Raw genomic sequence first — 16,618 nt, forward strand, 5'->3', positions numbered from 1 at the left:
ACTAACTTCAGATCAAAATGATGTTATTGGTCTCAGGCCCGTACTCAGAAATTTATATGGGTGGGTGTGCGTAATCGACGATGGGGGGGGGGGGGGGGGGGGGGGGTTATTACGTCATAATGCAGGAGATGCAGGAGATGCATTTTCCTGCATTCTGGGAAGTAAATTTGAAATGTTTCTTTGCCACAAAATATTTTTTACACATCCACGGACGGACCTCGGCAGACTATGGGGGGGGGGGGGGGGGTGCCTACGCACCCCTCGCACCCCCGTGCGCACGGGCCTGTTGTTCGTATTTTATTATGATTTCGTGCCATTGTAATTTTTAATACTTTGTTAGCAGCATTGAACACCCTTCCTCCCCGAGTAAGGTCCGGTTCCTGATCCATCGCAGCAGTCAATTCGATCATGTATCATATTGCCTGCTATTCTAGTCTGTGTTCCCAAAATGGTACAAACAAGTTCAGAGGAAATAACTATATCACAATCTGAAGTAAACCATTTTTGTTTAGAACATACTATTTGGAACAATAAAATTGATAAAGAAGACAAAATGGAAATGACTATCGATTTTGTAAACACAATTTTAAACAACATTAACTTCTTTAAAATATCGTAACATTTTGAAAAACTCACGAAAATAATGCTTACCATTTCGTAAATGAATATTATTTTATGTATTTATAAAAACAAGTGAACATATGTCAGTAAAAGTTATAAATTTGTAGACCTACCCCATCAACGTGGTTCTTAGCCATAATTAATCCAGGCGAATTGCTCGAAATAATTCAATATGAGGTTGAAACACCACTTCACAAATGTAAATTCCAATCATATGCATACGTTTTACAACACAGATTAGCAGCAAACGAAGCAATATTTTTAGTGTATCCTGTATGGCAATAAATCATGTTCAAAATACACACTACAATACTAATAAATTTGCCTTTGCTTCGCTTCTAAGTCAATGACGTCATTTCAAAGGAAAGAAAAAATATATTTCGTCATAATTTTTACATACTGCAAGCGTTTTAAAGTAAGGAGAATAGACAATTAGGTTTTTAAAATTTGTGGGATTTCTTTAATAAAACCATAAATTGCTTGCAGATACTCCTCATAATGTAGTATTAGAATAGGGATAATATCACTGTGAATATTATGGACGGCCCCTAAATCATGTTCAAAAGACAGACTACAATGCTGATAAATTTGCCATTTGATTCGCTCCTAAGTCAGTGACGTCATGTGAAGAGAACGAAAAAATATTACGTCATAATTTTATTTACTAAAGTATTTTCATTGAATATCGTAAGTAAGGAGAATAGATAAAGGTGGTTTTATACTTTTTATGCCGTCACACGGCGTTAAACGCTAGCACACGCCGGTAAACTGTACGCCGGTTGACGGCGTGAGCTGGCGAGTGACGGCAGATGTTAAGCGCCATTGTCCAGGTATAAACACACGGACGTACACGCTCGCAGATGGCCTCAGACCACAATTAATTTCGCTATATGTTTCTATATAGCCTTAGTGGCTATAACATTTTTATTAATATCAGCAGGCCCGTGAAGTTTTGTATGTACCTTTGCCTGCATGGGGGACACACACCCTGAAAAGGACAACCCCTGTTGTCCAGCTCTTTCTCCCAGCATATTGATTTAAACAGACACACCCTCTAAACCAGGCCGGAGTACACCCATTTTACACAAAAAGCACTACTTTTGCATGGGCCGGAATTACCACAAACAAGTCTTCAATGTCAACAAGTTACACATGTTTACAAACTACATGCTATCCCCTGTCACTTCAGTCAAACAGTTGCCACTTCATAGCTGTCTGCCATGAAATAATCACAGTCAAACAGCAGACTACTTGCGCGGTGAAACTTCCGGATTTTGGACAACCAAATGGGAAGATAACTGTAATCTGAGGCCAGATGCCGATCTTGTTTCGTATTCGCGAGTGATCTAATTTCATTGTATTTGTTTACTTTAGTACAAAACTACTATCGGGACCAAATACTTTACTTTCTCACGCCAAAGGGACACTGATCGACTTTTGTATTAAGATCCTTGAAGCCAATCAAAACCACGGCGATTTAATGTTATACTTTGAACAGGGTCCGGGGATCTAAATATACATGTCATTTCCAAATCATGAAGTTCTGCAATTGACATTTAAAATAAGTTGACAAATGGGTCATATAGTGAACTTGCAGCTTTTGAAGCAAACTTCGGGAGTCAGACATATGGAGCAAAATTGATCAACTGGGGGTAGAACTGGCTGGAAGCGACCTGGTTGGGAACAAAACTTCCCAATACGCCCACAAAGAAACACACACACCACACACACACACACACACACACACACACACACACACACACACACACACACACACACACACATATATATATATATATATATATATATATATATATATATATATATATATATATATATATATATATATATATATATATATAACACTTATATCCCTGTATTTCGTTTATTAAAAGTTCGTCAATGTTCTCCATTCTGCTGTACAGTGACCCAGTGCTGTGTTGTGAAATGACGTAACTACTTCTGATTGGCTGAATAGCTGGCGTCTTCCAGCGCTTACCTTGAAAGTTCAACAAAGGTTGAACTTTGAAAAATGTTCACGCCGTTAAGTACGCCGACTCTCGCCGGCGTGAAAGTATAAACCGATGCGCTGGCTTTCGCCGGTAGTCGCCGTTTACCGGCGTGTGCTAGCGTTTAACGGCGTGTGACGGCGTAAAAAGTATAAACCCACCTTAATCTTTTTTTATTTTTTTTATTTGTGGGATTTCTTTAATAAAAACACAATAAAATGTCTTACAGATACTCCTAATAGGGATAATTGAAAGGCATATTCCGGTGTTGTTTACGCGCACAACTGCCGTGCATATATGAGACAATTATAGTCCGGTAGCTTCTTGAATTGGAATGACGTCAGTATTACAATGACGTCATTTCGCATAGCGTTACAATAACAATAAACTGGGTGCATGATTTCCATCTTCAAAATGCCGGGGAAATTCGAATATAAAATTGCTATTGAAAATATTTTGTTTGAAAATTACTAATGCACCTCATTGTGTAAGAAGAAAATCTTATAATAAAAAAAAAAAAAAAAAAAAAAACCACACACACAAAAAAACACATAAAACCCACACCCAACAGAATATTGATTTGAAATTACGGTAATATAATATGTTATAAGTATTATTTATTGTGTACGAAGTCAAAACAAGGGTGCGAAAAGTGACTTCTAATTGCTAACCCGAGATATCGACACGGTCAACAGATCGTAGACATGGGTCCTAATTGCGAATATAACAGATGGCTACTTGAGTATTATGTAATATTGGCCAATTCAAATAAATACACAATTACATAAAGGGGCGGGGGGATGCATGATGTTTCTAGGGAGGGTGCAATATTTATAAAGGGCATCTACAGTATTCAAAAAATATACCAGGGCCGTAGCTAGGATTTTTTTGTTTGGGGTGGGAGGTGGGCAACTGAATAGTTAATAGCCTAAAACTCCTTTTCTTTAAGTTTATATAATGCTTTCCGAATTTTTTTTTCGGGGGGGGGGGGGGAGGGGGGTAAGTGCCCCCTTGCCCCTATGCTAGCTACGGCCCTGTATACTAATGTAATCTTCCACAAAAATATCAAGCTGAGCAAGATATTGGATGTTCCCCCACTAAATTCCTGTAAATGCATTATATTTATGTGCTATACATGAATTTTTTGGCGGGGTGTGTGTGTGTGTGTGTGTGTGTGTGTGAAAACCCCACCCCCGATTCCGCGCATGACATACATGTGTGTTATAAGATGTTTTCTGGTCTATTTGTAGTTATATACATTTTATTATTGTTAGAAATGTTGATAATTAGACAAGACAGTGTTATTGCATTTTGCATTACACAACGTTAAATACAAAAAATAGTATGGGGTAAGGGATATATGTTTTGAAATAAAAAATAAATAAATAGGCCAGTGACCTTTCTGTTTTATTTAATTTTTAATAAGTAGACAATCTAGTAATCTTTATACAAGATTTGTGGGAATATTTTAGTTGTGAAAAAAAGTACGAAATTGTAGTTTAAATATATTGAAATAACTCTATATTTTTGTCAAGAACATAAAACGTTAATGCACATTACGTTGTACCAAAATAATTTCTATAATGCACACATATACATTAAATTTGACATGTATTTCAATTTAAATAACTCTTAATTAGGTATAGATTAAAGCAAATTTCAATTTTAAGGTATTTGTTCACAAAATACGACAAAATGACACGACGTTCAAGATGTGTAAAAAGAAAACTCTAGTCCGGTAACAACGCAATGTTTTTTCAGATATATGTTTTGATATGCTTGTGGAATAAATAGGTGAGAAACTATCAGATTTTGAGTGGTAGAAATATTTGTAGCGTATGCCTTTAAGAGGTTGCTAAGTGGTTAAGATTACATTAAATAAAACACAAGCATGTGATGTTTTAGTTTGTAATTGGTATATCCAAACACGTTTCCCTTACTAGACGGTGATCTTCATCACTGCTAAATAACTTTTCAATTGGGGTGAAAAAAAGAGTTTAATATGGAATTACAATTCATATTGTTTAATATGGAATTAGATCAACATTATTCGAAATATAATGACCTCCAGGTCCCATCTCTTGCATTATGGAGATTTTTATTCAAAAAAAAAGAAAAGAAAAAAGAAAGTAAAAAAAGAACTTTTTTATGAGACAACAAGGTGACACTGCACTATCTACCTGCGAGCTTTGTACTTCATTATAACGACACCACTTGGCAAAGTGTTCATAGTTATTGAGAAGTGTGTTGAACCGCCCAAAATTCTGATATCCAAGTTTAGATCTCGCTCTGCGAATGATTTCTTCTCGAGAAAAAGGGCTAGAAATATTCACAAAATAAAGCAACACTGCAGTATATCATAATGGAAGTACATGGTTTTCAGTATTTGTATATCGAACTTATTTAACTACAAATGGGGCAATATAGGCTATCAACAGACACTGCGGAAGCTGAGGAACATTGAGGGGAAGATGCGAGTAGAACTTTGTCTTTGAACTGGTCTGACTCACTAGACTAGTCAATATATGGAAAATACCCCCTCAACCCCCCCAAAATTGCTACAAAAGGTTTTTCAATTGATTCTGTTAGGTTTTAGTGTACTTTTTAACATACTAAAAGTTTACCAAAATCGGAGCACCGGAAAAGTGTTTTTTTGAAGATGGCGTCCAAGATGGCCGCCGAAACCTCCGAATGGCCATAAGTCTGTTAACTATCAACTCAATTTTGATGATCTTAGTGTCTATCCCTAGGTTTTCAGGGGCAAGGAACACATTGAGACCATACAGAATGACACTGGAAATCCAATATGGCGTCCAACATGGCCGCCGGCACCTCCGCATATAGCCAACTGTTCATTCAAAGTTGATGATCTTTGTGTCTATCCCCAGGTTATCGAGGGCAAGGTACACATTCAGACCACTTTGATATTACAGACCTGAAAAACTAGGTGAGCAAAGAATTTTTGCTGAAATGGCCTTCCATATTTTCAGTGCTTCTTTCCCTTGATGAGGTTTTGAGTTATGAACTAAGCCCCTTCCCTCCAGCCCTCTTTGAGACCGAGAACATTCTACGAAAAGCGGACAAACCTCAACTTGCTCAGGCAATTCGAGACCATGCTACAGACTTATCAAGTGAGGCGGTGATGAACTCTATTCCTGAAACAGATTGTTACGTGCTTGATGATGGTTCTTTGCTCCATCGTTTACCGTGGAAGAAAGGTGACTCATATGGTGCAATAGCGGAGTCTTATGCAGACTTCACTCTAAGACATTACGGACAAGCGACAGTGATGTTTGATAGCTATGTTGAAAGTCCCTCTATAAAGGACAACACGCATCAGAGACGGGGGGAAACCACGCACCCCATTGTTAGTTTCACTGCAGAAACAGAGTTTTCAGGCAAAAAGGAAGACTTCTTGTCTCGTGACAAAAACAAGGCAGATATGATTGCTCTCATCAGCACAGCACTGACTAAAAGAGGATGCCATGTCATTCAGTCACCAGGGGATGCGGACGTTGATATCGTTAAGGCCACTGTTGAACGCTCCCGTCATTGCACCACAACGTTGGTTGGCGAGGATACAGATTTGCTAATCCTGCTCCTACACTACCCCAGAACAGATAATGAGTCATCTATTTCCGTTCTGACGCCAACAAGCAGTCAAAAGAACACAAAGTGTATAACATTACCCTGTAGAAAGAAACCTTAGGAGACGATGTTTGCAATGAGTTGCTCTTTATTCATGCCTACACGGGTTGTGATTCAACCTCAAGGATTTTTGGCATCGGAAAAAAGTTAGCTTTCCAGAAATTAGTGAAATCTTATCCTGTCATGAAGTCCTCTGCTAGTGCATTCACTCTTCAAAATAGATCTCAGGAGGACATATCAGAACTGGGCAAGGACCTGATGGTTGATCTCTTTGGCGGCAAGTCTAAGGATACACTATCATCACTGCGCCATATCATTTTCACTAAGAAAGTGGCAACTGCTAAAGCATTTGTCACCCCTGAAAGGCTTCCCCCAACTTCCCCTGCAACAACATTCCATAGCCTACGTGTGTACTACCAAATTATGGTGTGGATGGGCATGGCAAATGACATGAACCCCACAGATTGGGGATGGAGGGAGGAAAGCCATCAGTTGATTCCAGTCATGACGGAGAAGAACGCTGCTCCTGACGAACTTCTCAAAGTTATTCATTGTAACTGTACAGCAGGATGCAAATCCTCCCGATGCAGCTGCAGACGTTATAGACTTCCTTGTACTGCAGCATGTGGCCCATGCCAAACTGAAAACTGTGATAATCCCAACAACACTCAAGAGATTGAATTGAGGAGGAGGAGGATGACACTCTAAAACTGATTCTGTGGACAGAAATGATTGCGTAATAGGTGATGGTATATGGTTAATGGTCATGAATTGAATTTCATAATGATGCAATAGCTCAGTGACATCCAAAGTGGTCTTAATGTGTACCTTGCCCCCCAGAAACCTGGGGATAGACACAAAGATCATCAACTTTGAGTGAACAGTTGGCTATATGCGGAGGTGCCTGCGGCCATGTTGGACGCCATATTGGATTTCCAGTGTCATTCTTTATGGTCTCAATGTGTTCCTTGCCCCCGAAAACCTAGGGATAGACACCAAGATCATCAAAATTGAGTTGATAGTTACAGACTTATGGCCATTCGGAGGTTTTAGCGGCCATCTTGGACACCATCTTGAAAAAAAAGCACTTTTCCGTGGCTCCGATTTTGGTAAACTTTTAGTATGTTAAAAAGTACACTACAACCTAACAGAATCAATTGAACAATCTTTTGTAGCAATTTTTGGGGGGTTAAACTGTATTTTGCCCTGACTACACTTGGTAGCCAGTTATTTCATATACTTACCTTTTGTGACACCCAATAGCCGATGTGTATGTTTCGTGCTAGGGTGTCCTTAAACATTCATTCATTCTAGAGTGTTCATATACGTACGTCCGTGGAACATTTTCAAAACTAGATGGTCTGCAATTCATCGTGACAAGTTAAAGCTAGTTTTTGTTTAATGACACCACTACAGCACATTGGTTAATTAACCGTCGGCTATTGGGTGTCAAACATGATAATTCTAACATGTAGTCATCAGAGGAAACTCGTTAAACATTATGTTCATATACATACGTCCGTGGAACATTTTCAAAACTAGATGGTCTGAAATGTATTTTATAAGTAAAATTCATCATGACTAGTAAAAGACTGTTTTTGTTTAACGACACCAGTAGAACACTGATTAATTAATCATTGGCTAATGCAGCAAGGGATCTTTTATAACAATGCACTTTCCCACAGACAGGAAAGCACAAACCCGGCCTTTGATCAGTTGTGGTGCACAGGTTGGAACGAGAAAAACCCAATCAGCTGAATGGATCCACCGAACTGGTTCGATCCTGCGACGCAAGCACTTCAAGCGAGCACTCAACTGACTGAGTTAAATCCCGCCCTTCATCATGAGAAATGCGTGCATATATTAATAATACTTCTTAATTTGCCCCCGCCGTGCCTGATCAGGGTTTAAGATAACTCTCCCAAAGTAGGGGGCGGGACGTAGTTCAGTGGTTCAGCGCTCGCCTGATGCGCGATCAATCTAGGATCGATTCCCGTCGGTGGGCCCATTGGGCTATTTCTCGTTCCAGCCAGTGCTCCACAACTGGTATTACAAAGGCCGTGATATGTACTATTCGGTCTCTGGGATGGTGCATATAAAAGATCCCTTGCTGCTAATCGAAAAGAGTAACCCATGAAGTGGCGACAGCGGGTTTTCTCTTTCAATATCTGTATGGTCGTTAACCATATGTCCGACGCCATATAACCGTAAATAAAATGTGTTGAGTGCGTCGTTAAATAAACCATTTCCTTCTTTTTCCTCCCAAAATTTTGGCCAATTTTTATCAGAAAATCTTTCACCAAATTCAAGTTTTATTTACCCAATTAGCAGAATGGTAGTATTTCTACAAGCGGCACAAATGTATGTATGTATGTATGTATGTATGAAATTATTAATTACAGGGATCTCGCTACATGTCATAAGCGATGGCGGGCCAGCCATCTCTTAAGACTTTATTTCCAAGACACCCGCCATCCATTGGCAGCGGTAGTAATATCCGCCATCCGTTTATTTAGGCCGCCATCCAAAATCACAAGTCATGCCATCGTCTTGAACTACCAGAGTAATCCGGTTCATCGTTGTTTACAATTAAACTTACGCGTATATGACCGGGAATAAACCCAGGTGCATGGGCGGATCCAAGGGGGGGGGGGGGGGGGACCAGGGGGACGCGTCCCCCAAAAAAATTGTTCAAGTGCCCTCAAAATGTCCAAGTGCCCTTTTTGTTTGTAGAATTTTTTTTTTTTTAAGTAAACAATAATTATATTGTAGATAAATGAAATCAAGATTTTCGTGTACATGCGCAAGCTTGCAGATATGTGTCTGTATTATTGAGTCTCAATGGGGCCCCATTGAGGTTCTAACGCGAGTGACGCCAATTTACTTCATTATTGCTAGTATATTATGACGTAGAACTGTAGGAATTCATATTAATTGTAAATATCAAAACTTGTAGTAAGGTGCCCTTTTGACGAGTCAATGTGCCCTTCTTTTTTGGTCCCCCCCCCTAAAAATATTTCCTGGATCCGCCCATGAGGTGGGTAAAATAACTCATTATCAGCCTACTACGGGATGAGCTTATTCACGAGCAGGGGGTTCAGGTCAGTGTCGAATGAAGGTCAGTGACCCAGGAAGTGAATCACAGGAAAACGCGATTATGTCACGTGCATTTAAAGAGATATTAATACTTTTGTATGTTGTATTTCTGTTATGTATTCATACATACTGAAGTTATTCATTGTAAAATAAAACAAGTTTCTCATAGTCCCTGTCCCACTTTTTTCTTTCTGGTAATACCGTATTCCCTTTGGCCGCTTTGGGCCACTGAAAGATTTTGTCGAAACCAAAATTAAATTACAACATCTAATTTTTCTTTCACAGTACAACGTTTGCGTACAAAAGGCAAAATAAATATACAAGACATGTTCGAAGTACTTGTACCCTGCAAATCTTAGGTACCATCCCTTCCTATAAGTGGAACCAGCTCTACCGATTCCCTCCATCCCTTTCCTGAATATTGGAGAGACCACTGTCAGACTGTATGTATGTATGTACGTATGTAGGCATGCATTTGTATATGTGTGTATGTATGTATGTGTGTGTCTTTGTGTGTATGTGTGTGTCTGTATGTGTGTATGCAGGATTTTCTCCAGTGGTTCAGATACAAATGAAAAGGTTAACCGGCAACGGTAATCAAATGAGAATCTAAGATGGGCGATTTTCGTAGCTTTTCTCCAAATTATTATCATAAATACTAAATTATTGTTATTATTTGGTATGCTGGGACTAACTTGAAAGCTGCCATTTACATTTCAGCACACTACCCCATCGATTCTGTTACAGGGGAGTACTTGTTGGCGCCAAACAATAGTCTGAATCAAACGGGGATTTCCCGGAAGCTTTGAGCTTCCGGGTCTGAACGGAAAAACTCGAAGTTCTGCGAATCCTCGATCGATCCAATTGATGCTGCAGCTCAGTGTTTCATCATGTTCTAATTTCCACTTCGTTATTTTAAGGTCCCTTATTAAACGTACTATTTTCTTCGCTGTGTATGTCATATTTTAATAATTTGATTTAGCAAGGGTTGTACTTGTTTCATTACAATATATGTTTCAGAATTAAAGCATATATTTCAACGAAACCACACAGGTGTCAAAAAGTAAATAAATATAATAAATAAATAAATAAATAAATAAATAAACTTCACATACGTTTTTTTTCGCTTCCTATTTATTGCACGAGTCTGCGACCGCGTAGCGGTCGAGTGGCATGTTCTTGCTCACAATAAACGTGTGCAATAAATAGGAAGCGAAAATAACGTATATGAGGTTCTGTATTTATTACATACCTTTAAAAATTATATATATATCAACAATGATCAAAGGGAACGTGGGACTATGTTACTAAATGTGATTGACACTTCTAATGACGGTGCTGACTTTGTAATTGACCGCGATATCGAGTTCAAACGGATACATTATTTTTTTCTCACACCTGCAATGCTAGGCCCGTTCTCTTCTTATTTTATTCCAAAAATAGTTATATTAGCTAAAACACGTCAGATTACATTTTCTGACGAGCGATTATTGTTTTTGCACGAACGATCCGTCGTTCATGTCGATATTAGTTTTGCATAACTGACAGACGAACGACAAAATCGTTTGTGCCAAATTTTATGCCCTGTGTATGTGTGTGTATGTACGTGTGTTTGTGAGTGTATGTGTTTGTATGTGTGTCTTTGTGAGTATATGTGTGTATGTCTGTCTGTGTGTGTGTGAAGTGTGTCTGTCTGTGTGTATGTTTATGTGTGTATGTGTGTTGGTGTTGGTGTATATTACAAAATCTGATTGTACCAGTAGTTACCTAGGATCGCTTTGCCATGCCACTTGCGAGTTTTCCTGGGCAACCTCAAAATCTACTTCTCTAATCCACCCATCATCTGTGAAACTAATGACCTGATCGTCATCTGTGATAAAAAAAAACCCCACGAAAGTTAGAAATAAAAGACAACAATGATAATAATAATAATAATGATGATAATAATAATAATAATAAAAATTAGTTTCATCTGGGCAAAAAATGTATCGTTTTATTTCACCTAGTGCCACTGTGTCATGTAACCTTGCGTTTGAAACATATATGGAGTACCTGTAGAAAAAATATTAATTTGTATATATGATATTGACGATACCGAAACACACGAGGGTAATAATCTCTTTATTATATAATCTCAAGCTTAATAGAACGTGTTTTTTTGTAAACTGTACTTGCAACTTTAATTCCAATTCGCCATTACTAGTAATTCAAATGACGTAAAAATATGTCTGACTTTGCTGCATTGTAAGATGTTTCAGACTAATAAAATATTCTACGATTAAATTTACATATTAAATATATTTTGTGGTTTAGAAAATCAGTGTCTGTATCTTCAATGTGTTTCTGGTCGTCTTAATATTTGTAAGACAGTCAAACAGTTTATTACTGCACTTTCTATAGATCAACAAGTTCGCCTATTGCATAAATAGTCTCGCCCGATATTTTTAGAATTTGTATGCTCCCGAATAACGCTATAAAAGGCGAAGTATAATTGGTCGATATTTAAGTTGTTATTTATAGATGAAATGTCACCTGGACAGGAGTCCATACAATGCTAATTTTAATCAGATTGTCTACAACGAACCCTTCAGAATCTCTAGAGAATTGTAATATACTCACGTGTGTAGTTTCGCTAAGGGTTCGCATGACATATTTGCATGTAGAGCCAATTTGCATATAAGTAAACAAATAGACAATGTGATAGCCCCCCCCCCCCCCCCCCCCCCCAATAAAAGTGGTGAAATGAATGTGGTTATTAACTTAATGTGCGCTTAGCACTACACAAATCCCTGCACACGCGCCTGCAATGCTTTGTCGGGACCATATCTAACTGGAAAGCTGTTTGGGAATTTATTTGATCTAACAGCAAATACTTACACGAATACACTGTCCAATGTCTCTATCCTGTGCGATAGAAAATCACCAAATCACCTGGTTCCAAATAATCGCACATTTCTCAGTTACTTGCTCAACTGTGGTACAATTTGCGGTTTTAATTTCAATATATTTACGGACGTGTAGTTTGTCCTTGCTTTCTGTGTGTTTGCGTTTGTGATCGTACACAATTTCATCCGTCTTCTTTCCCGAACTTACTCAGAAAATAGTTACGATATGAAAGCCAATCGCACACCAAACAGATCTGAATGACATTTGATGACCACCTATTGATAGTGTGGCTGCCACAAACAATCTTAGTGTTAATAATACGTCCAACGATTTACTCTATTTTACGAAATAGGGAATTCCCGGGATTATGTTATTTATAGATGGGTTTTCCCAAACCTTCTCGGGAATTAAAAAGACTGACAAGGTGTAGCCTAATAATTATATTTCGTAATAACTAATAGCTAACGGCAACATAGGAAATCCCAAGAACTGTTTATAATTAAGTATGTATGTAAGTACGTACGTACGTATGTATGTATGTATGTATGTATGTATGTATGTATGTATGTATGTATTGATGTATGTATTGATGTATGAATATCTGTATATTGTATGTATGTCGAGATTGACTGTTACATACATAGATATTAACGCACTGGCGCAGGGGATAATTAAATCCTTTCTGGTGTCACAAAATTGTCCCATGCCGTTGCTGGGACTCGCACCTGTGGCACCGAATCGCCCGCAAATTGCAAGACTAACCACGATGCGCTCTGAGCTATTGAGGCATCCATTGTATGTATGTATGTATGTATGTATGTATGTATGTATGTATGTATGTATGTATGTATGTGTATGTATTAATTTTAATTTTTTTACGATCCCCATCCAAACTTCCCCAAAGTTCCCTTGGCATTTCGCCTCATGTCATTGTCTCCCCCCCCCCCCTCCTAAATGGATTTTGTGGATCCGCCACTGATATTGATTTTAAATTGACCGTTGCGATATTCTGTCAGTCTTGTTTTTAATTTGTTTGGCTAGTACTACGTTGGATTTATTAGCCGAACTCGATGCATTTGTCTTTTAGAAGATTGTTATGAAACGGGATAACAAACAAACCAACCGCTAAAAAATGGACTGGGTTAGAGGCTTACAAACAGGCTTAGACGGCAGGTAGTCGTGTCGAGACTAAGACATCCTTGAGACTTGGATTATTTCTGTATTCAATAACCGGTCGTGCTCTAATAGGGTTTTTTCATAACAGTTTGCAGATTAAAACAAATTCCTCCTTCATAATTTTACTAATAACAAAGCTACGTAGTATGTGCTATCTTGTCTGCATATAAAAAGATATATAACCTAGTTATTGTATGATCCAAAACATTTTAATTGAACTACGATCGAAGGAATTCCATGACACGCTTTATTTTTAAAATTTGGAAGTCTTCTTTTGAAAAGTCATAAAAATACGGCAAAACAGACTCGTAGTGATGAAGCTGTATATTCGACAACCGTATAATGTATTTTAGAATTTTATATAAACGTCCGCCGTGTATAGAGACTTGGCAAATGAGGGCCGGCTATATAATAATAATTTTAAAAAAGAGTATTATTTCATGACGAAAATAACTGCGAATACGCTGAAATAAAATAATAAACAGTCGGAACATGAACTCACCATTTCTTCTTCTTCTTCTTCTTATTATTATTATCAGGCGCGTGTGCATGGAATTTAGCAGGGGAGAGAGTCTAGACGGTTACAACGCTATAGTGTTTGGTTCGAAAACGGATAACACGTTTTCCAGCGTCACAAATGTGGCATACGACCAGCCAGTCGCTTTTCATTAAACGTTTGCAAATTATTTTGACTGATTCGGAAAGTGATCGTTCGGTTTAATGTACAGCGTAACCCCCCCCCCCCCCCCCCCCCCCATCCCCCCAAAAACCCAACAAACAAACAAAAAACCCACAAAAAACCCCCAAAAACAACAACAAACAAACAAACAACAACAAACAAACAAACAACAACAAAACAAAAAAACAAAACAAAAAACACCCCAAACAAACAAAAAACAAAAAACAAACAAAACAAAACAAAACAAACAAAACAGGGGCCTACTGTCGCATTTTTGCCGTCCAAAGGTTGGCTTAATTATTACTTAACCCAGTTAAATCCAGTTCTACGTGCAGGATCAAGTTCAGCCTGCAGTTTGTGCGTGTGTGCACGCACGTTAATCGTGCATTGTTATAGACCCCCCGATAAAACACCGCCCCCTCCACATTTAAAGCCGGACTGACGCCCATGCAATAACCAAGTGCATCATTCACTCCCTCCTATTTCGCTGTTTTGTTTCCATCTGATATTTGTTTCAGTTGTATAGTTTCATTTCAATTTCGACCTTCTGTTTTCTAACGCACGTTTTCTTATTAGTAGATGAACACTACAACGAACCCTTCAGAATCGCTAGAGAATTGTAATATGCTCACGTGTGTAGTTTCGCTAAGGGTTCGCATGACGAATTTGTATGTAGAGCCAATTTGCATATAAGTAAACGAATAGACAATGTGATTGCCCCCTCTCCCCCTATAAAAGTGGTGAAAGGTGTGTGGTTATTAACATGGGCGTATGGGGACTCTTTGATTTAGGGGGGCTGGAGGGGTTGATTTTCCCGAAATTTTACCCAGATAAAAACTGCCCGAATTTTCCCCACTGTTTTCCCACTGTTTTGCCCGAATTTGCCCCCCCCCCCCCCGCCCCCCCCGGGTCGTACGCCCATGGTTATTAACTTAATGTGCGCTTAGCACAACACAAATCCCTGCACACGCGCCTGCAATGCTACGTCGGGACCATATCTAACTGGAAAGCTATTTGGGAATTTATTTGATCTAACGGCAAATACTTACACGAATACACTGTCCAATGTCTGTATCCTGTGCGATAGAAAATCACCAAATCACCTGGTTCCAAATACTCAGACATTTCTCAGTTACTTGCTCAGCTGTGGTACGATTTGCAGTTTTAATTTCAATATATAGTAGTATACTTTGTCCTTGCTTTCTGTCTGTTTGATAGTGTGGCTGCCACAAACAATCTTAGTGTTAATAATACGTCCAACGATTTACCCTATTTTACGAAATAGAGAATTCCGAGGATTATGTTATTTATAGATGGGTTTTCCCCTAGTTCATCACGATAAACGTCTCCGGCACGATATTTATTATTGTGATGTTTATTGCTGTGCCGTAACGTTTATCCATTGGCTCGAATTTTCCATTTGCAATCACGATTTAATAAAATCAGGCATATGTGCTTTTTTTAAGAGCCTCAACACGTACAACAACATATTTTAATAAATTTTAGACAAAAATATTAAGTACAATACCTTTGGTAACCTTTCCAGGATTAGATGTTTGAAGATGACACATTTAAACGTTTGAAAGCTATTTTTATCCTGCATATCGAAAAAGCGGAATGAAAATATTGCGGAACGAGAATAGGGATGTTCGCCGAAGCAGGAAATGACGCAGTACGGCGCATGCGCGTAAAACTGGTTGGCAAGAACCATTTCTTTCATTACAGCAAATAGTAGTCGGTTCACAAAGGAATTAGTTATGAATGACCCTTGTGACGGTACATGCTCCTAAATTTGTTTCGCCTGTGGCGATTTTACTTGTGTTAGAGGGCCGTGTGCAGTTTAATTGCACTTAAGCCCAGATGGGCAACTTGTTACGTAATACTTCTGCGCGACAGTCCTCGATCGGTACGCCTAATACACACCCTTAGCCAGGTGCGGAGGCCATGTGGCGAGTAGTTACGTAATACCTCTGCGAGTGCGGTTTTTACAACCGTGATTTGGCGACGATGGCGTCAGTAAGTCTGACGATCAGAGAGAAATATATCGACTCTAGTAGAGTTGGAATATGAGATGATACGTGAGGTACCGCCTTGTACCCCCAGGCAAAATCCTGAATTATAATAAATAGCTAGAATTTAGAGATATCTAGGAGAAACGGAAAAGGAAGCTTCCTGGGAACGTTAGTCCGTTTGGACTTTGGTAAATATCATTTCTGCTCTGTGTATAACCTTGATGTGATTGATGTGACTTAAATATTTTAATACTGTATTATACCAATATTCTTTAGACAGTGTCTTCGGTCATCTGACGAAGTAAATCGTAGACTTTTTGTTCTAACAGTATATGAGTGTTTGGTAATATAAAGCTTAGCCAGTCATCCTAGAGGACCTAGGTACACTGTAGGTTATTGTCTTTATTGTGATAGGTACCAATATTAATTCTGTGTCACAAGGTTACTGAATGAGTAGTTAGGGTTAATTAAAAATTAACCCGTTAGGAATA

The 16,618-nt window shown here is 38.6% G+C and overlaps 1 protein-coding gene across 2 annotated transcripts in view; it reads right to left on the bottom strand.

Annotated features, from left to right (window-relative positions):
- Positions 1–15,388, bottom strand: part of LOC121381568 (phospholipase A and acyltransferase 3-like) — a 19,149-nt gene extending 3,761 nt beyond the window's left edge. Inside the window, exons 1-3 of one of the 2 annotated variants that reach the window (XM_041510905.1) lie at positions 15,165–15,388; positions 11,142–11,244; positions 4,811–4,949 (exon numbers count right to left, since the gene is read on the bottom strand). In XM_041510905.1, coding sequence (XP_041366839.1) covers positions 4,811–4,949; positions 11,142–11,244; positions 15,165–15,240 — 318 coding nt within the window. In that variant the 5' untranslated portion in view covers positions 15,241–15,388. The remainder of the gene's footprint in view (positions 1–4,810; positions 4,950–11,141; positions 11,245–15,164) is intronic. The other variant, XR_005959082.1, reaches the window with a different exon arrangement.
- Positions 15,389–16,618: the final 1,230 nt, after the last annotated feature.

This window comes from Gigantopelta aegis, chromosome 2 (genome assembly GCF_016097555.1).
Source record: "Gigantopelta aegis isolate Gae_Host chromosome 2, Gae_host_genome, whole genome shotgun sequence".
Classification (NCBI taxonomy): Eukaryota; Metazoa; Mollusca; class Gastropoda; order Neomphalida; family Peltospiridae; genus Gigantopelta; species Gigantopelta aegis.